Consider the following 21,611-nt stretch of genomic DNA (forward strand, 5'->3'; position numbering starts at 1 on the left):
ATTCACTATATAGTGCACTACTGTGAAACAGTGCCCTATGGCACCCTATTCGCTATATAGTGCACTACTGTGAAACAGAGCCCTATGGCACCCTATTCCCTATATAGTGCACTACTGTGAAACAGAGCCCATAGGGCTTTATATAGAGAATAGGATGCTATTTGTTGGCCACAGCCATTGAAAACATGACTTCATTCCCCAATGTGAAGAGTCTAAAACCTTGCAGGAGGGTAGCTCTCCAGGAACAGGGTTAGAGAGCCATTGAAAACATGACTTCATTCCCCAATGTGAAGAGTCTAAAACCTTGCAGGAGGGTGGCTCTCCAGGAACAGGGTTGGAGAGCCATTGAAAACATGACTTCATTCCCCAATGTGAAGAGTCTAAAACCTTGCAGGAGGGTGGCTCTCCAGGAACAGGGTTAGAGAGCCACTGAAAACATGACTTCATTCCCCAATGTGAAGAGTCTAAAACCTTGCAGGAGGGTAGCTCTCCAGGAACAGGGTTGGAGAGCCATTGAAAACATGACTTCATTCCCCAATGTGAAGAGTCTAAAACCTTGCAGGAGGGTAGCTCTCCAGGAACAGGGTTAGAGAGCCATTGAAAATGAGTCTGTTTACATCATTGCCACCTCTGTGGGTAGCTTGTAGCAAGCGTATTGTCTGCCGCTGTGATCTGTTGGAATGAGCTGCCGTCAGTGTTATTATTCAGAGTTCAATGTTTATGTATTTCATGTTTATAGAAGATGTTCATGCAGAATAATTATCCTGCTCTGTTTATTCAAAACCCTGCGACACTGCACTCCCACTACGTCACAAATGGCACCCTATTCCCTATATAGTGGTACTACTATAGACCAGGGCCCTATTCCCTATATAGTGGTACTACTATAGACCAGGGCCCTATTCCCTATATAGTGCACTACTTTTGACCTGGGCCCTATTCCCTATATAGTGCACTACTTTTGACCTGGGCCTGTCACAGGTTAGGTTTTCAGAAGTCTGAGGTAGGTTTTCCTCTCTTTTTACCTGGGCTTTGCTCCTTTTCATATTTATTTTTATCCTGACAAACTCCCCAGTCCCTGCTGATGACAAGCATACCCATAACATGATGCTGCCACCACAATACTTGAAAATACACAGGGTTTCACTCTGTGGTTTCACCTTCCACCTCAATATATTTACACACTGCAGGTCACCTTCCACCTCAATATATTTACACACTGCAGGTCACCTTCCACCTCAATATATTTACACACTGCAGGTCACCTTCCACCTCAATATATTTACACACTGCAGGTCACCTTCCACCTCAATATATTTACACACTGCAGGTCAGCTTCCACCTCAATATATTTACACACTGCAGGTCAGCTTCCACCTCAATATATTTACACACTGCAGGTCACCTTCCACCTCAATATATTTACACACTGCAGGTCACCTTCCACCTCAATATATTTACATACTGCAGGTCAGCTTCCACCTCAATATATTTACACACTGCAGGTCAGCTTCCACCTCAATATATTTACACACTGCAGGTCACCTTCCACCTCAATATATTTACACACTGCAGGTCACCTTCCACCTCAATATATTTACAGACTGCAGGTCACCTTCCACCTCAATATATTTACACACTGCAGGTCATCTTCCACCCCAATATATTTACAGACTGCAGGTCACCTTCCACCTCAATATATTCAGAAACATTCATCTATAAACTAGATCAGATATGTGTTGGGCCCAGCAACATTAATCTATAAACTAGATCAGCTATGTGTTGGGCCCAGCAACATTAATCTATAAACTAGATCAGCTATGTTTTGGGCCCAGCAACATTAATCTATAAACTAGATCAGCTATGTGTTTGGCCCAGCAACATTAATCTATAAACTAGATCAGCTATGTGTTGGGCCCAGCAACATTAATCTATAAACTAGATCAGCTATGTGTTGGGCCCAGCAACATTAATCTATAAACTAGATCAGCTATGTGTTGGGCCCAGCAACATTAATCTATAAACTAGATCAGCTATGTGTTGGGCCCAGCAACATTAATCTATAAACTAGATCAGCTATGTGTTGGGCCCAGCAACATTAATCTATAAACTAGATCAGCTATGTGTTGGGCCCAGCAACATTAATCTATAAACTAGATCAGCTATGTTTTGGGCCCAGCAACATTAATCTATAAACTAGATCAGCTATGTGTTGGGCCCAGCAACATTAATCTATAAACTAGATCAGCTATGTGTTGGGCCCAGCAACATTAATCTATAAACTAGATCAGCTATGTGTTGGGCCCAGCAACATTAATCTATAAACTAGATCAGCTATGTGTTGGGCCCAGCAACATTAATCTATAAACTAGATCAGCTATGTGTTGGGCCCAGCAACATTAATCTATAAACTAGATCAGCTATGTGTTGGGCCCAGCAACATTAATCTATAAACTAGATCAGCTATGTGTTGGGCCCAGCAACATTAATCTATAAACTAGATCAGCTATGTGTTGGGCCCAGCAACATTAATCTATAAACTAGATCAGCTATATGTTGGGCCCAGCAACATTAATCTATAAACTAGATCAGCTATGTGTTGGGCCCAGCAACATTAATCTATAAACTAGATCAGCTATGTGTTGGGCCCAGCAACATTAATCTATAAACTAGATCAGCTATGTGTTGGGCCCAGCAACATTAATCTATAAACTAGATCAGCTATGTGATGTGTTTACAGCATGTGTTTGTGGTACATGTTCGTTAGCTACGAGGACAAGTCCACGTCACCTCGGCCAGTGCAGAGCAACCTACTCCTTCCATCACTCATCATCGCCCTGAGATCTGTAACGGGTACGTGCTGGTGGCAGGGCAGTCAGGCGCAGGAGAGAGAACTTGGTATAAACGGGAACAGTTCAATGAATATACAAAAAAACTCAGAAAACCACAATATACAAAATAAGTGGGTGTAAAACCCGTCGCACACCAGAACATAACTTACATCAATACATACAATAAACAATCACCGATGAGGACATGAAACAAGGACATGAAACAGAGGGTTAAATACACAACATGTAATTGATGAGATTGGAACCAGGTGTAATACAAGACAAGACAAAACCAATGGAAAATGAAAAGAGGATCAGCGATGGCTAGAAGGTCGGTGACGTCGACCGCCGAACGGCGCCCTCCGAACAAGGAGAGGGACCGACTTCGGTGGAAGTCGTGACACAAGCAAGTACCCATCATCAACAGCAGCTATAAACAGCAGTCGTCCTGTTACTATCTGCAATAGAATAAAAACAGTTCAACTGACTGGTGAGTCATTGTTTGAATCCCAAATGGCACCCTATTCCTGAAACAGTGCACTACTGTTGACCAGAGCCCACACCTTATACATCAGCACTCAGGATAAGACCCAGATGCACACAGATTCACAGAAGTGTATTGACCAGACAGAAAGGGGCAGGCAAAAGACAGGGTCACGTGCAGACAGAGGTCTGTAATCCAGGGCAGAGGTCTGTAATCCAGGGCAGAGGTCTGTAATCCAGGGCAGAGGTCTGTAATCCAGGGCAGAGGTCTGTAATCCAGGGCAGAGGTAGTAAGGTACATTGTTGTCCTTCATGTGTATCATGTGCATTTATTATATTTATTTATACATTTTTATTTAACCTTTATTTAACTAGGCAAGTCAGCTAAGAACAAATTCTTATTTACAATGACAGCCTACCCTGGGCCAAACCCGGACGACGCTTGGCCAATTGTGCGCCACCCTATGGGACTCCTAATCACAGCCTGTTGTGATACGACTTGGAATCGAACCAGGGTCTGTAGCGACGCCTCTAAGCCCTGAGATGCAGTGCCTTAGACCACTGTGATACAGCCTGGAATCGAACCAGGGTCTGTAGCGACGCCTCTAAGCCCTGAGATGCAGTGCATTAGACCACTGCGCCAGGCGAGTTGGCAGACAGGCCAATGGTAGATCATTATGTTCATTTCTCATTGAGAAGTGTTTGGTTCAATTTGATATTTTCCATAAGCAGCATTTTCCAAGATAAGGTGATATTTTTAAATCTCAGCCCCCGTCCCCGCAGGAGGGCCTTTTGGTAGGCCGTCATTGTAAATAAGAATTTGTTCTTAACTGACTTACCTTGTTTATAAAAAGGTTAAATAAATAAGCAGCCACCTAGCTTCTTCTGGCTTGACCGGACCGGGTTATGTGTTGTGAAGCTAGCCGCAATGTTGGAATTTGCAGTTCTCCTTCAAAATAAAAGTCCCTCGTTGAAAGTGACGCAGAAGGTTACAATTGGTGGAATCATGCCATAGACTAGATAATGTTAAACAAGGTTGGATTGGGGATCAATGAAATGGGGTAACAGTCTACTCTGTACTCAAGTACCTTTTCCCCAAAAGTCTTCTTCAGAGTTCTCAGACTGCAAAACATCCAAGTTGCACTGTTTTTCCTCTGGAAAAGTGTTCAATACACATAGTTGGTTGACTGGTACAAAAAATGTGTCTCAATTCACAGTTGTTTCAGAGTCCCGCAATAAGAGCTACGATGCTAATGTCCTCTGGGTGTCACTGAGTAGACTGATACCCCATGTCGTTGATCCACAATTCATATTGTGTACAGTGCAACTGTACACAATATGTACAGTTAAATACATCCAGTGTGATTTCAATAGATTATTTCTCAAATTAACAAATTATTGTCTTTTGTTGATTTTATATAACAACATTCTAACCTCGTTTTAGCATGATCTATTCAATTATGGCTTAATTACACTATTTGTATTCATTTGCATCACTGTCAATTGAATACTTTTATTTTGAAGGCCAACCGCAAATTCCACTTTGCGGCTAATCCTTATTGTGGCTAGCTTCACATAGATGGGTCCGACCACCGGTATATCCTCAACAGAATATACCCAGTTGGTCCATCCCCAGCAGGGTCCGTCCCCAGCAGGGTCCGTCCCCAACAGGGTCCATCCCCAACAGGGCCCATCACAATTCTTTTTTGGATCATTTTCATTGTTATAAAAACACCAGGAAATCAGTTCCTAGTCATTTTAATTCTTGAAATCAGTTCCTAAGTATTCCCACTTATAATAGAGAGACACGTGATTGGATAAAAAATGTAAGAACGTTTTTAAATGATTATGTTTAGCAGTCTACAAAAGATTTGTAATTATGTTCCGGCCCCATGTGCTCAAGAAAATAATCATCCCTCGACTGATTCTAGTTGATCCCTGATCTAGACATATAATCTCTATGTTGCAACCATCTCGACATCCTGTAATCAACACTTCAGACAACACAATAGTAAGGTGAGAACTTAGGGAGAATGATGTTGAGTGTTTCCATTTACGGCTCTTCTGTTCCTAGGTAACGCAGACAAAGAAAATAAATGCCTTTATAAAAAGGAAAGCCACTAAAACATAAACTATTGTCTGTGTGTTTTGGAAGTGGGTTCTGGGCTCTGGGTTCTGGGCTCTGGGCTCTGGGCTCTGGGCTCTGGGCGCTGGGCTATGGGGGCTGAGCGCTGGTCGCTGGGCACTGGGCGCTGGGCTCTGGGCGCTGGGCCCTGGGCAATAGGCGCTAGGCGACTAAAGCGGAAAACATAAATTCCGATCATTACCAACAAGGTCGATTACCAACAGGGTCCATTACCAACAGGGTCTGTTCCTAAGAGATTGATACCATCTAGATATATTGTAATCAATAATTCACACAACACAATATTCAGGGTGAGAGTTTAGAGCAGGGAGAATGCTGGTTCAGGTTAACCGTTGATCCCTCTCTAAAGAATAAAGACAAAGTAACAATCCTAGATGGCGCAGACAAAGACAGGTCACGCAAAGTAAAAACCTGTCTTTTACAAGAAAAGCTTGGGCCATTTACCCAAAATGCTTAGCTATAGTGTTCTGTGAGTGGACAGCTTGGTGACTGAAGCCTTAGCTATAGTGTTCTGTGAGTGGACAGCTTGGGGGCTGAAGCCTTAGCTATAGTGTTCTGTGAGTGGACAGCATGGTGGCTGAAGCCTTAGCTATAGTGTTCTGTGAGTGGACAGCATGGTGGCTGAAGCCTTGGCTATAGTGTTCTGTGAGTGGACAGCATGGTGGCTGAAGCCTTGGCTATAGTGTTCTGTGAGTGGACAGCATGGTGGCTGAAGCCTTGGCTATAGTGTTCTGTGAGTGGACAGCTTGGTGACTGAAGCCTTGGCTATAGTGTTCTGTGAGTGGACAGCATGGTGGCTGAAGCCTTAGCTGTAGTGTTCTGTGAGTGGACAGCATGGTGGCTGAAGCCTTAGCTATAGTGTTCTGTGAGTGGACAGCATGGGGGCTGAAGCCTTGGCTATAGTGTTCTGTGAGTGGACAGCTTGGTGACTGAAGCCTTAGCTATAGTGTTCTGTGAGTGGACAGCATGGTGGCTGAAGCCTTAGCTATAGTGTTCTGTGAGTGGACAGCATGGTGACTGAAGCCTTAGCTATAGTGTTCTGTGAGTGGACAGCTTGGTGGCTGAAGCCTTGGCTATAGTGTTCTGTGAGTGGACAGCTTGGTGGCTGAAGCCTTAGCTGTAGTGTTCTGTGAGTGGACAGCATGGTGGCTGAAGCCTTGGCTATAGTGTTCTGTGAGTGGACAGCTTGGTGGCTGAAGCCTTAGCTATAGTGTTCTGTGAGTGGACAGCTTGGTGGCTGAAGCCTTAGCTATAGTGTTCTGTGAGTGGACAGCATGGTGGCTGAAGCCTTAGCTATAGTGTTCTGTGAGTGGACAGCTTGGTGACTGAAGCCTTGGCTATAGTGTTCTGTGAGTGGACAGCATGGTGACTGAAGCCTTAGCTATAGTGTTCTGTGAGTGGACAGCTTGGTGGCTGAAGCCTTAGCTATAGTGTTCTGTGAGTGGACAGCTTGGTGGCTGAAGCCTTAGCTATAGTGTTCTGTGAGTGGACAGCTTGGTGGCTGAAGCCTTAGCTATAGTGTTCTGTGAGTGGACAGCTTGGTGGCTGAAGCCTTAGCTATAGTGTTCTGTGAGTGGACAGCTTGGTGGCTGAAGCCTTAGCTGTAGTGTTCTGTGAGTGGACAGCTTGGTGGCTGAAGCCTTGGCTATAGTGTTCTGTGAGTGGACAGCTTGGTGGCTGAAGCCTTGGCTGTAGTGTTCTGTGAGTGGACAGCTTGGTGGCTGAAGCCTTGGCTGTAGTGTTCTGTGAGTGGACAGCTTGTAAGAGTTAAGGTAAGGGTTAAGGTAAGGGTTAAGGTTAAGGTAAGGGTTAAGGTAAGGGTTAAGGTAAGGGTTAAGGTAAGGGTTAAGGTAAGGGTTAAGGTAAGGGTTAAGGTAAGGGTTAAGAAAAGGGTTAAGGTAAGGGTTAAGGTAAGGGTTAAGGTAAGGGTTAAGGTAAGGGTTAAGGTAAGGGTTAAGGTAAGGGTTAAGGTAAGGGTTGAGGTAAGGGTTGAGGTAAGGGTTGAGGTAAGGGTTAAGGTAAGGGTTAAGGTAAGGGTTAAGGTAAGGGTTAAGGTAAGGGTTAAGGTAAGGGTTAAGGTAAGGGTTGAGGTAAGGGTTAAGGTAAGGGTTAAGGTAAGGGTTAAGGTAAGGGTTAAGGTAAGGGTTAAGGTAAGGGATAAGGTAAGGGTTAAGGTAAGGGTTAAGGTAAGGGTTAAGGTAAGGGTTAAGGTAAGGGTTGAGGTAAGGGTTGAGGTAAGGGTTAAGGTAAGGGTTAATGTTTAGGATAGGGTTGAATTAAAAGTAGTTCCTTGCGCTGGGCTGGAACACACAACCCTCAGAGCCGGAGCATGCAGTTCACGCCCATGCACCTGACTATTTAATGATAATCACACTCACCGTTGCCCCCTAGTGAACGGTTTGGACAGCATCTCTCAACGTCCTGGGGACCTGGGAGAATGTGGAATATCGCCTTGGATCTCCAGTGACCTGGCTGCTTCAGTTTACAACGACCATCATGACCCAGCATCAGTCAGTCATTAGGAACCATCTGTACAGACCCAGGCTGACCATCACAACCCAGCATCAGTCAGGCATTAGGAACCATCTGTACAGACCCAGGCTGACCATCATAACCCAGCATCAGTCAGTCATTAGGAACCATCTGTACAGACCCAGGCTGACCGTCATAACCCAGCATCAGTCAGTCATTAGGAACCATCTGTACAGACCCAGGCTGACCATCATAACCCAGCATCAGTCAGTCATTAGGAACCATCTGTACAGACCTAGGCTGACCATCATAACCCAGCATCAGTCAGTCATTAGGAACCATCTGTACAGACCCAGGCTGACCATCATAACCCAGCATCAGTCAGTCATTAGGAACCATCTGTACAGACCTAGGCTGACCATCATAACCCAGCATCAGTCAGTCATTAGGAACCATCTGTACAGACCCAGGCTGACCATCATAACCCAGCATCAGTCAGTCATTAGGAACCATCTGTACAGACCCAGGCTGACCATCATAACCCAGCATCAGTCAGTCATTAGGAACCATCTGTACAGACCCAGGCTGACCATCATAAATCCAGCATCAGTCAGTCATTAGGAACCATCTGTACAGACCCAGGCTGACCATCATAACCCAGCATCAGTCAGTCATTAGGAAACATCTGTACAGACACAGGCTGACCATCATGACCCAGCATCAGTCAGTCATTAGGACCATCTGTACAGACCCAGGCTGACCATCATAACCCAGCATCAGTCAGTCATTAGGAACCATCTGTACAGACCCAGGCTGACCATCATAACCCAGCATCAGTCAGTCATTAGGAACCATCTGTACAGACCCAGGCTGACCATCATAACCCAGCATCAGTCAGTCATTAGGAACCATCTGTACAGACCCAGGCTGACTATCATAACCCAGCATCAGTCAGTCATTAGGAACCATCTGTACAGACCCAGGCTGACCATCATAACCCAGCATCAGTCAGTCATTAGGAACCATCTGTACAGACCCAGGCTGACCATCATAACCCAGCATCAGTCAGTCATTAGGAACCATCTGTACAGACCCAGGCTGACCATCATAACCCAGCATCAGTCAGTCATTAGGACCATCTGTACAGACCCAGGCTGACCATCATAACCCAGCATCAGTCAGTCTATAGGACCATCTGTACAGACCCAGGCTGACCATCATAACCCTGTGTCACAAACGGCACCCTATTACCTATACAAATGTAGTGCACTACTTTTGACCAAGGCCCATAAGGCGCTGGTCAAAAGAAGAGCACCTACGTAGGGAATAGGTTGCCATGCATTTCTGAAGGGAAGAAGGCAGCGTTTAAGGATCTAGGAAAGACGCAAACACAAACAAACGAACAAACAAAGGCTGTGGGATCATCCTCTTAGATCTGCTAGAGTGGCAGCATCTCCCAGCTGGCTGACTAGAGTCTGGCTGTGGGTTCACCCTGTTAGATCTGTTAGAGCTATCCAGCTGGCTGACTAGAGCCTGGCTGTGGGTTCACCCTGTTAGACCTGTTAGAGCTATCCAGCTGGCTGACCAGAGTCTGGCTGTGGGTTCACCCTGTTAGACCTGTTAGAGCTATCCAGCTGGCTGACTAGAGCCTGGCTGTGGGTTCACCCTGTTAGACCTGTTAGAGCTATCCAGCTGGCTGACTAGAGTCTGGCTGTGGGTTCACCCTGTTAGACCTGTTAGAGCTATCCAGCTGGCTGACCAGAGCCTGGCTGTGGGTTCACCCTGTTAGACCTGTTAGAGCTATCCAGCTGGCTGACCAGAGTCTGGCTGTGGGTTCACCCTGTTAGACCTGTTAGAGCTATCCAGCTGGCTGACTAGAGCCTGGCTGTGGGTTCATCCTGTTAGACCTGTTAGAGCTATCCAGCTGGCTGACTAGAGTCTGGCTGTGGGTTCACCCTGTTAGACCTGTTAGAGACTATCCAGCTGGCTGACCAGAGTCTGGCTGTGGGTTCACCCTGTTAGACCTGTTAGAGCTATCCAGCTGGCTGACTAGAGCCTGGCTGTGGGTTCACCCTGTTAGACCTGTTAGAGCTATCCAGCTGGCTGACTAGAGTCTGGCTGTGGGTTCACCCTGTTAGACCTGTTAGAGCTATCCAGCTGCCTGACTAGAGTCTGGCTGTGGGTTCACCCTGTTAGACCTGTTAGAGCTATCCAGCTGGCTGACCAGAGTCTGGCTGTGGGTTCACCCTGTTAGACCTGTTAGAGCTATCCAGCTGGCTGACTAGAGCCTGGCTGTGGGTTCACCCTGTTAGACCTGTTAGAGCTATCCAGCTGGCTGACTAGAGTCTGGCTGTGGGTTCACCCTGTTAGACCTGTTAGAGCTATCCAGCTGGCTGACTAGAGTCTGGCTGTGGGTTCACCCTGTTAGACCTGTTAGAGCTATCCAGCTGGCTGACCAGAGTCTGGCTGTGGGTTCACCCTGTTAGACCTGTTAGAGCTATCCAGCTGGCTGACTAGAGTCTGGCTGTGGGTTCACCCTGTTAGACCTGTTAGAGCTATCCAGCTGGCTGACTAGAGCCTGGCGGTGGGTTCACCCTGTTAGACCTGTTAGAGCTATCCAGCTGGCTGACTAGAGCCTGGCTGTGGGTTCACCCTGTTAGACCTGTTAGAGCTATCCAGCTGGCTGACTAGAGTCTGGCTGTGGGTTCACCCTGTTAGACCTGTTAGAGCTATCCAGCTGGCTGACTAGAGCCTGGCTGTGGGTTCACCCTGTTAGACCTGTTAGAGCTATCCAGCTGGCTGACTAGAGCCTGGCTGTGGGTTCACCCTGTTAGACCTGTTAGAGCTATCCAGCTGGCTGACCAGAGTCTGGCTGTGGGTTCACCCTGTTAGACCTGTTAGAGCTATCCAGCTGGCTGACTAGAGCCTGGCTGTGGGTTCACCCTGTTAGACCTGTTAGAGCTATCCAGCTGGCTGACTAGAGCCTGGCTGTGGGTTCACCCTGTTAGACCTGTTAGAGCTATCCAGCTGGCTGACTAGAGCCTGGCTGTGGGTTCACCCTGTTAGACCTGTTAGAGCTATCCAGCTGGCTGACTAGAGTCTGGCTGTGGGTTCATCCTGTTAGACCTGTTAGAGCTATCCAGCTGGCTGACTAGAATCTGGCTGTGGGTTCACCCTGTTAGATCTGTTAGAGCTATCCAGCTGGCTGACCAGAGCCTGGCTGTGGGTTCATCCTGTTAGACCTGTTAGAGCTATCCAGCTGGCTGACCAGAGCCTGGCTGTGGGTTCACCCTGTTAGACCTGTTAGAGCTATCCAGCTGGCTGACTAGAGTCTGGCTGTGGGTTCACCCTGTTAGACCTGTTAGAGCTATCCAGCTGGCTGACTAGAGCCTGGCGGTGGGTTCACCCTGTTAGACCTGTTAGAGCTATCCAGCTGGCTGACTAGAGCCTGGCTGTGGGTTCACCCTGTTAGACCTGTTAGAGCTATCCAGCTGGCTGACTAGAGCCTGGCTGTGGGTTCACCCTGTTAGACCTGTTAGAGCTATCCAGCTGGCTGACTAGAGTCTGGCTGTGGGTTCACCCTGTTAGACCTGTTAGAGCTATCCAGCTGGCTGACTAGAGTCTGGCTGTGGGTTCACCCTGTTAGACCTGTTAGAGCTATCCAGCTGGCTGACTAGAGCCTGGCTGTTGGTTCACCCTGTTAGATCTGTTAGAGCTATCCAGCTGGCTGACTAGAGCCTGGCTGTGGGTTCATCCTGTTAGACCTGTTAGAGCTATCCAGCTGGCTGACTAGAGTCTGGCTGTGGGTTCACCCTGTTAGACCTGTTAGAGCTATCCAGCTGGCTGACTAGAGTCTGGCTGTGGGTTCATCCTGTTAGACCTGTTAGAGCTATCCAGCTGGCTGACTAGAGCCTGGCTGTGGGTTCACCCTTTTAGACCTGTTAGAGCTATCCAGCTGGCTGACTAGAGCCTGGCTGTGGGATCACCCTGTTAGACCTGTTAGAGCTATCCAGCTGGCTGACTGGAGCCTGGCTGTGGGTTCATCCTGTTAGACCTGTTAGAGCTATCCAGCAAACATGGCTCGTTAACATCACAAAGGAAGGACTGGTTTGACATGTCCCCCTACCCTCTAGTAACTGAGATATGAGCCTGTATTCACAAAGGAAGGACTGGTTTGACATGTCCCCCTACCCTCTAGTAACTGAGATATGGGCCTGTATTCACAAAGGAAGGACTGGTTTGACATGTCCCCCTACCCTCCAGTAACTGAGATATGGGCCTGTATTCACAAAGGAAGGACTGGTTTGACATGTCCCCCTACCCTCCAGTAACTGAGATATAGGTCTGTATTCACAAAGGAAGGACTGGTTTGACATGTCCCCCTACCCTCCAGTAACTGAGATATAGGCCTGTATTCACAAAGGAAGGACTGGTTTGACATGTCCCCCTATCCTCCAGTAACTGAGATATGGGTCTGTATTCACAAAGGAAGGACTGGTTTGACATGTCCCCCTACCCTCCAGTAACTGAGATATGAGTCTGTATTCACAAAGGAAGGACTGGTTTGGCATGTCCCCCTACCCTCCAGTAACTGAGATATGGACCTGTATTCACAAAGGAAGGACTGGTTTGACATGTCCCCCTACCCTTCAGTAACTGAGATATGGGTCTGTATTCACAAAGGAAGGACTGGTTTGACATGTCCCCCTACCCTCTAGTAACTGAGATATGGGCCTGTATTCACAAAGGAAGGACTGGTTTGACATGTCCCCCTACCCTCCAGTAACTGAGATATGGGTCTGTATTCACAAAGGAAGGACTGGTTTGGCATGTCCCCCTACCCTCCAGTAACTGAGATATGGGTCTGTATTCACAAAGGAAGGACTGGTTTGACATGTCCCCTACCCTCTAGTAACTGAGATATGGGTCTGTATTCACAAAGGAAGGACTGGTTTGACATGTCCCCCTACCCTCTAGTAACTGAGATATGGGTCTGTATTCACAAAGGAAGGACTGGTTTGACATGTCCCCCTACCCTCTAGTAACTGAGATATGGGTCTGTATTCACAAAGGAAGGACTGGTTTGACATGTCCCCCTACCCTCCAGTAACTGAGATATGGGTCTGTATTCACAAAGGAAGGACTGGTTTGACATGTCCCCCTACCCTCCAGTAACTGAGATATGGGCCTGTATTCACAAAGGAAGGACTGGTTTGACATGTCCCCCTACCCTCCAGTAACTGAGATATGAGTCTGTATTCACAAAGGAAGGACTGGTTTGGCATGTCCCCCTACCCTCCAGTAACTGAGATATGGACCTGTATTCACAAAGGAAGGACTGGTTTGACATGTCCCCCTACCCTTCAGTAACTGAGATATGGGTCTGTATTCACAAAGGAAGGACTGGTTTGACATGTCCCCCTACCCTCCAGTAACTGAGATATGGGCCTGTATTCACAAAGGAAGGACTGGTTTGACATGTCCCCCTACCCTCCAGTAACTGAGATATGGGCCTGTATTCACAAAGGAAGGACTGGTTTGACATGTCCCCCTACCCTCTAGTAACTGAGATATGGGCCTGTATTCACAAAGGAAGGACTGGTTTGACATGTCCCCCTACCCTCCAGTAACTGAGATATGGGTCTGTATTCACAAAGGAAGGACTGGTTTGACATGTCCCCCTACCCTCTAGTAACTGAGATATGAGTCTGTATTCACAAAGGAAGGACTGGTTTGACATGTCCCCCTACCCTCCAGTAACTGAGATATGGGTCTGTATTCACAAAGGAAGGACTGGTTTGACATGTCCCCCTACCCTCTAGTAACTGAGATATGGGTCTGTATTCACAAAGGAAGGACTGGTTTGACATGTCCCCCTACCCTCCAGTAACTGAGATATGGGCCTGTATTCACAAAGGAAGGACTGGTTTGACATGTCCCCCTACCCTCCAGTAACTGAGATATGGGCCTGTATTCACAAAGGAAGGACTGGTTTGACATGTCCCCTACCCTCTAGTAACTGAGATATGGGTCTGTATTCACAAAGGAAGGACTGGTTTGACATGTCCCCTACCCTCTAGTAACTGAGATATGAGTCTGTATTCACAAAGGAAGGACTGGTTTGACATGTCCCCTACCCTCTAGTAACTGAGATATGGGTCTGTATTCACAAAGGAAGGACTGGTTTGACATGTCCCCTACCCTCTAGTAACTGAGATATGGGCCTGTATTCACAAAGGAAGGACTGGTTTGACATGTCCCCCTACCCTCCAGTAACTGAGATATGGGCCTGTATTCACAAAGGAAGGACTGGTTTGACATGTCCCCTACCCTCTAGTAACTGAGATATGAGTCTGTATTCACAAAGGAAGGACTGGTTTGACATGTCCCCTACCCTCTAGTAACTGAGATATGGGTTTGTATTCACAAAGGAAGGACTGGTTTGACATGTCCCCTACCCTCTAGTAACTGAGATATGGGTCTGTATTCACAAAGGAAGGACTGGTTTGACATGTCCCCCTACCCTCTAGTAACTGAGATATGGGCCTGTATTCACAAAGGAACGACTACTGAACTAGGAGTTGTGGTTTTATAAATCATAATGAATATGAGTGGTGGACCTGATCCTAGATCAGTACTCCTACTCTGAGACGCTTTGTGAATAGTGGCCCTGGGACCAAACTAAAAATAACATGGGAAGACCACAGCTGCAGATTTTATATAACTACTGGGTTACGTGTCATGGTCGCAGTACCATCTTATCTTGGAAAATGCTGCTTATGGAAAACATCGAATTGAGAAAAACACTTCTCAATGACAAATGAACATAATGATCTACCAATGGCCTGTCTGCGAACTCCTCTCCACCCTCTCAACATGAGATAAAAGGACCCACTGCAGCCCACATACCTTCCTACCCAAACAGCCCAGAACCCAGGAGCAGAGCTGCAGACCAGAACCCAGGACTATAGAGTCATTCTCCTGTCTACTTCAGTGACTCTTCACCAGGAACAGAAACCTCTTCACCATGTCTGTTCCCTTCCGCTTCCTCTGTCTTCTCAGCCTGGCTGTTGGTGCTCTACACTGCACTCCCGTGTCTGACCAGGAGGGGGAGCTTTCAGAGCCTCATTATACCGACTGTCCCCCGGGCTGGTCCAGCTACAACAACCGCTGCTTCAGGTACGTCGCCTCTCAGCTGGACTGGGCCGATGCAGAGTCCTTCTGCGTGACCCAGGGAGCCAACCTGGCCTCTGTGAACAACAAAGGTGAATTCAGCTTCGTGAAAAACCTGATCAAGAGCTTCGACCCTGCTGAGCACCATACCTGGATCGGGCTGAGTGACCTCCACAAGGAAGGGAGATGGATGTGGTCGGACGGCTCCAAGGTGGTCTACATGATCTGGTCTTCAGGTGAGCCCAATAATGGAGTTGGTCCCTATCCGGAGAACTGTGTTCACACAAACTACCAGAATGACAAGCTGTGGAACGACACACTCTGCTCATACAAGTTTGCCTTTGTCTGCGCCACACGTCCCGGCCTCTGAACCTCTGAGTCTTTAGTTCAAAGATGCCTTTGGTTTCCATAAATAAATACAAACCTTTTAATCTCCTTGTTGGTCCTCTGTCTGATTCAACTAGTTCTTTATTCTCCCTTTGTTAGATGGAGAAGTAGTGAGAATGTAGTGTTTGTTTAGGTGTGAGGTCTGACACTTTCTGTATGACATGCAACTCTGTCTCTTAGATCAAACGTTCCTCACAGGACAGGTCAACATCAAAACAGGACAGGTGAAAATTATGGGGTCGTTATAATCTCAGCCACCAGAACCAAATCTTGGCCTCTGGCCCGGTACTGCTACTGGTTGCCATGACAGTTACTCGATGTTTACAATGCCATGGAGTCATCTATCATCGTATAATGTATTATTGTTTTTTAAATTACATTTATTTAACATTCATTTAACTAGGCAAGTCAGTTAAGAACAAATTCTTATTTACAATGACGGCCTACCCCGGCCAAATCCAGACGACGCTGGGCAAATTGTGCTTCGCCCTATGGGACTCCTGATCACGGCCGGATGTGATGCAGCCTAGATTCGAACCAGGTTCTGTAGTGATGCCCCTTGCACTGAGATGCAGTGCCATTGACCTTGGCCACTGCTATAAACCAGTCACACTGAACACATTCTGGAAGTGACAACTAACTACCTAATTATGGAACGCAGTTTGGGTCTTTGCGTGTCAAAAACGATACACGTCAAACAACACTATTTGATGTGTCAAATAAGACTATTTGACTTGTCAAATAAGCTTGTTGACCAATCAGGACCTAAATATGACTGTACGTCACATAATAATTTAACACGTATATTAATTGTTTACGTAGTTATTACACATTGGTTACGCTATCACTCGTATTTCATATGTCACAACGATTCATCGATACGTATGCTACGATGCTGGTAAAGTTTTGTCTCGCGCACCTGCCTTTCCCCAAGCTCTGGACTCCGCTGGTCATTAAAAAAGCTAGCTAGCTGTTGGATGCAAACAATGGCCTTCCCCTAAAAAATAGCAAAACGACATCATCTGTTTCAGTAGCTATAGTAGGCTAGCTAACTATCTAGCTGGGTGTCATCATCTAAAATAACCCTAATTTAGAAGACAGTTCTTAATTGATTAACGGTGGTCGGACCCATCTATGTGAAGCTAGCCACAATAAGGATTAGCCGGCCTTCAAAATAAAAGTATGTAATTGACGGTGATGCAAACGAATACAAATAGTGGAATTATGCCCTAATTGAATATATCATGCTAAAACGAGGTTAGAATGTTGTATAAAATCAACAAAAGACAATAATTTGTTAATTTGAGAAATAATCTGTTGAAATCACACTGGATGTATTTATTTATTTTTTTCAAATTTATTTCACCTTTATTTAACCAGGTAGACCAGATCACCTTTATTTAACCAGGTAGACCAGATCACCTTTATTTAACCAGGTAGGCCAGATCACCTTTATTTAACCAGGTAGACCAGATCACCTTTATTTAACCAGGTAGACCAGATCACCTTTATTTAACCAGGTAGACCAGATCACCTTTATTTAACCAGGTAGACCAGATCACCTTTATTTAACCAGGTAGACCAGATCACCTTTATTTAACCAGGTAGGCCAGATCACCTTTATTTAACCAGGTAGGCCAGATCACCTTTATTTAACCAGGTAGACCAGATCACCTTTATTTAACCAGGTAGACCAGATCACCTTTATTTAACCAGGTAGACCAGATCACCTTTATTTAACCAGGTAGACCAGATCACCTTTATTTAACCAGGTAGGCCAGATCACCTTTATTTAACCAGGTAGACCAGATCACCTTTATTTAACCAGGTAGACCAGATCACCTTTATTTAACCAGGTAGACCAGATCACCTTTATTTAACCAGGTAGACCAGATCACCTTTATTTAACCAGGTAGACCAGATCACCTTTATTTAACCAGGTAGACCAGATCACCTTTATTTAACCAGGTAGGCCAGATCACCTTTATTTAACCAGGTAGACCAGATCACTTTTATTTAACCAGGTAGACCAGATCACCTTTATTTAACCAGGTAGGCCAGATCACATTTATTTAACCAGGTAGGCCAGATCACCTTTATTTAACCAGGTAGACCAGATCACCTTTATTTAACCAGGTAGACCAGATCACCTTTATTTAACCAGGTAGGCCAGATCACCTTTATTTAACCAGGTAGGCCAGATCACCTTTATTTAACCAGGTAGACCAGATCACCTTTATTTAACCAGGTAGACCAGATCACCTTTATTTAACCAGGTAGACCAGATCACCTTTATTTAACCAGGTAGGCCAGATCACCTTTATTTAACCAGGTAGACCAGATCACCTTTATTTAACCAGGTAGACCAGATCACCTTTATTTAACCAGGTAGGCCAGATCACCTTTATTTAACCAGGTAGGCCAGATCACCTTTATTTAACCAGGTAGACCAGATCACCTTTATTTAACCAGGTAGGCCAGATCACCTTTATTTAACCAGGTAGGCCAGATCACCTTTATTTAACCAGGTAGACCAGATCACCTTTATTTAACCAGGTAGACCAGATCACCTTTATTTAACCAGGTAGACCAGATCACCTTTATTTAACCAGGTAGACCAGATCACCTTTATTTAACCAGGTAGGCCAGATCACCTTTATTTAACCAGGTAGACCAGATCACCTTTATTTAACCAGGTAGACCAGATCACCTTTATTTAACCAGGTAGACCAGATCACCTTTATTTAACCAGGTAGACCAGATCACCTTTATTTAACCAGGTAGACCAGATCACCTTTATTTAACCAGGTAGACCAGATCACCTTTATTTAACCAGGTAGACCAGATCACCTTTATTTAACCAGGTAGACCAGATCACCTTTATTTAACCAGGTAGGCCAGATCACCTTTATTTAACCAGGTAGGCCAGATCACCTTTATTTAACCAGGTAGACCAGATCACCTTTATTTAACCAGGTAGGCCAGATCACCTTTATTTAACCAGGTAGGCCAGATCACCTTTATTTAACCAGGTAGACCAGATCACCTTTATTTAACCAGGTAGACCAGATCACCTTTATTTAACCAGGTAGACCAGATCACCTTTATTTAACCAGGTAGACCAGATCACCTTTATTTAACCAGGTAGGCCAGATCACCTTTATTTAACCAGGTAGACCAGATCACCTTTATTTAACCAGGTAGACCAGATCACCTTTATTTAACCAGGTAGACCAGATCACCTTTATTTAACCAGGTAGACCAGATCACCTTTATTTAACCAGGTAGACCAGATCACCTTTATTTAACCAGGTAGACCAGATCACCTTTATTTAACCAGGTAGACCAGATCACCTTTATTTAACCAGGTAGACCAGATCACCTTTATTTAACCAGGTAGACCAGATCACCTTTATTTAACCAGGTAGGCCAGATCACCTTTATTTAACCAGGTAGGCCAGATCACCTTTATTTAACCAGGTAGACCAGATCACCTTTATTTAACCAGGTAGACCAGATCACCTTTATTTAACCAGGTAGACCAGATCACCTTTATTTAACCAGGTAGACCAGATCACCTTTATTTAACAAGTAGACCAGATCACCTTATTTAACCAGGTAGACCAGATCACCTTTATTTAACCAGGTAGACCTGATCACCTTTATTTAACCAGGTAGGCCAGATCACCTTTATTTAACCAGGTAGACCAGATCACCTTTATTTAACCAGGTAGACCTGATCACCTTTATTTAACCAGGTAGACCAGATCACCTTTATTTAACCAGGTAGACCAGATCACCTTTATTTAACCAGGTAGACCAGATCACCTTTATTTAACCAGGTAGGCCAGATCACCTTTATTTAACCAGGTAGGCCAGATCACCTTTATTTAACCAGGTAGACCAGATCACCTTTATTTAACCAGGTAGACCAGATCACCTTTATTTAACCAGGTAGACCAGATCACCTTTATTTAACCAGGTAGACCAGATCACCTTTATTTAACCAGGTAGACCAGATCACCTTTATTTAACCAGGTAGACCAGATCACCTTTATTTAACCAGGTAGACCAGATCACCTTTATTTAACCAGGTAGGCCAGATCACCTTTATTTAACCAGGTAGACCAGATCACCTTTATTTAACCAGGTAGGCCAGTTGAGAACAAGTTCTCATTTACAACTGTGACCTGGACAAGATAAAGCAAAGCAGTGCGACACATACAACAACACAGTTACAAACGTACAGTCAATAACACAATAGAAAAAATCTATATACAGTGTGTGCAAATGAGGTAAGATTAGGGAGGTAAGACAATAAAATGGCTGTAGTGGCGAATTAATTACAATTTAGCAATTAAACACTGGAGTGATAGATGTGCAGAGGATGAATGTGCAAGTAGAGATACTGGGGTGCAAAGGAGCAAAATAAATAAATAACAATATGGGGATGAGGTAGTTGGATGGGCTATTTACAGATGGGCTATTTACAGATTGCCTGTGTACAGGTACAGTGATCAGTAAGCTGCTCTGACAGCTGATGCTTAAAGTTAGTGAGGGAGGTATGAGTCTCCAGCTTCAGTGATTTTTTTGCAATTCGCTCCAGTCATTGGCAGCATAGAACTGGAAGGAAAGGCGGCCAAATGAGGAATAGGCTTTGGGGGTGACCAGTGAATTATACTTGCTGGAGAGCATGCAACGGGTGGGTGCTGCTATGGTGACCGGTGAGCTGAGATAAGACGGGGCTTTACCTAGCAAAGACTTGTAGATGACCTGGAGCCAGTGGGTTTGGCAACGAATATGAAGTGAGGGCCAGCCAACGAGAGCATACAGGTCGCAGTGGTGGGTAGTATATGGGGCTTTGGTGACAAAACGGATGGCACTGTGATAGACTACATCCAATTTGCTGAGTAGAGTGTTGGAGGCTATTTTGTAAATGACATCGCTGAAGTCAAGGATCAGTAGGATAGTCAGTTTTACGAGGGTCTGTTTAGCAGCATGAGTGAAGGATGCTTAGTTGCGAAATAGGAAGCCAATTCTAGATTTAATTTTGGATTGGAGATGCTTAATGCTTAGTCTGGAAGGAGAGTTTACAGTCTAACCAGACACCTAGGTATTTGTAGTTGTCCACATATTCTAAGTCAGAACCGGGACGGCGGGCAGGTGCGGGCAGCGATCAGTTGAAGAGCATGTATTTAGTTGTACTTGCATTTAAGAGCAGTTGGAGGCCACGGAAGGAGAATTGTATTTCACTGTATAGCCTTACCTATGAATTGTGGATCAACGACATGGGGTATCAGTCTACTCAGTGATACCCAGAGAACATTAGCATCGTAGCTCTTGTTGTGGGACTCTGAATCCACTGTGAATTGAGAAACATTTTTTGTACCAGTCAACCAACTATGTGTATCGAACACTTTTCCAGAGGAAAAACAATGCAACTTGGATGTTTTGGAGTCTGAGAACTCTGAGGAGGACTTTGGGGAAAAGGTACTTGAGTACAGAGTAGACTGTTACCCCATTTCATTGATCCCCAATCCAACCTTGTTTAACATTATCTAGTCTATTTCATGATTCCACCAATTGTAACCTTCTGCGTCACTTTCAACGAGGGACTTTTATTTTGAAGGAGAACTGCAAATTCCAACATTGCGGCTAGCTTCACAACACATAACCCGGTCCGGTCAAGCCAGAAGAAGCTAGGTGGCTGCTTATTTATTTAACCTTTTTATAAACAAGGTAAGTCAGTTAAGAACCATATCTTATTTACAATGACGGCCTACCAAAAGGCCCTCCTGCGGGGACGGGGGCTGAGATTTAAAAATATATATATTTATATAACGTCCTCTCACTGTCAACTGCGTTTATTTTCAGCAAAATTAACATGTGTAAATATTTGTATGAATATAACAAGATTCATCAACTGAGACATAAACTGAACAAGTTCCACAGACATGTGACTAACAGAAATGGAATTATGTGTCCCTGAACAAAGAAGGGGGGGGGGTCAAAATCAAAATTAACAGTTGGTACCTGGTGTGGCCACCAGCTGCATTAAGTACTGCAGTGCATCTCCTCCTCATAGACTGCACCAGATTTGCCAGTTCTTGCTGTGAGAT

The 21,611-nt window shown here is 45.3% G+C and overlaps 1 protein-coding gene across 1 annotated transcript; it reads left to right on the forward strand.

Moving 5' to 3' along the window:
* The first annotated feature begins 14,857 nt into the window (after window positions 1–14,857).
* On the forward strand, window positions 14,858–15,540 carry LOC120037257 (galactose-specific lectin nattectin-like). The gene has a single exon (XM_038983430.1). It carries the CDS (start codon window positions 14,960–14,962, stop codon window positions 15,473–15,475), a length of 516 nt encoding a protein of 171 aa, XP_038839358.1. The 5' UTR covers window positions 14,858–14,959; the 3' UTR covers window positions 15,476–15,540.
* The last annotated feature ends 6,071 nt before the right edge of the window (window positions 15,541–21,611 follow it).

Source organism: Salvelinus namaycush, unplaced genomic scaffold, assembly GCF_016432855.1.
Source record: "Salvelinus namaycush isolate Seneca unplaced genomic scaffold, SaNama_1.0 Scaffold1656, whole genome shotgun sequence".
NCBI lineage: Eukaryota > Metazoa > Chordata > Actinopteri > Salmoniformes > Salmonidae > Salvelinus > Salvelinus namaycush.

Bases quoted from the DNA above. Each gene is read 5' to 3' on its own strand.
- LOC120037257 (XM_038983430.1), top strand. From the start codon at position 14,960: ATGTCTGTTCCCTTCCGCTTCCTCTGTCTTCTCAGCCTGGCTGTTGGT.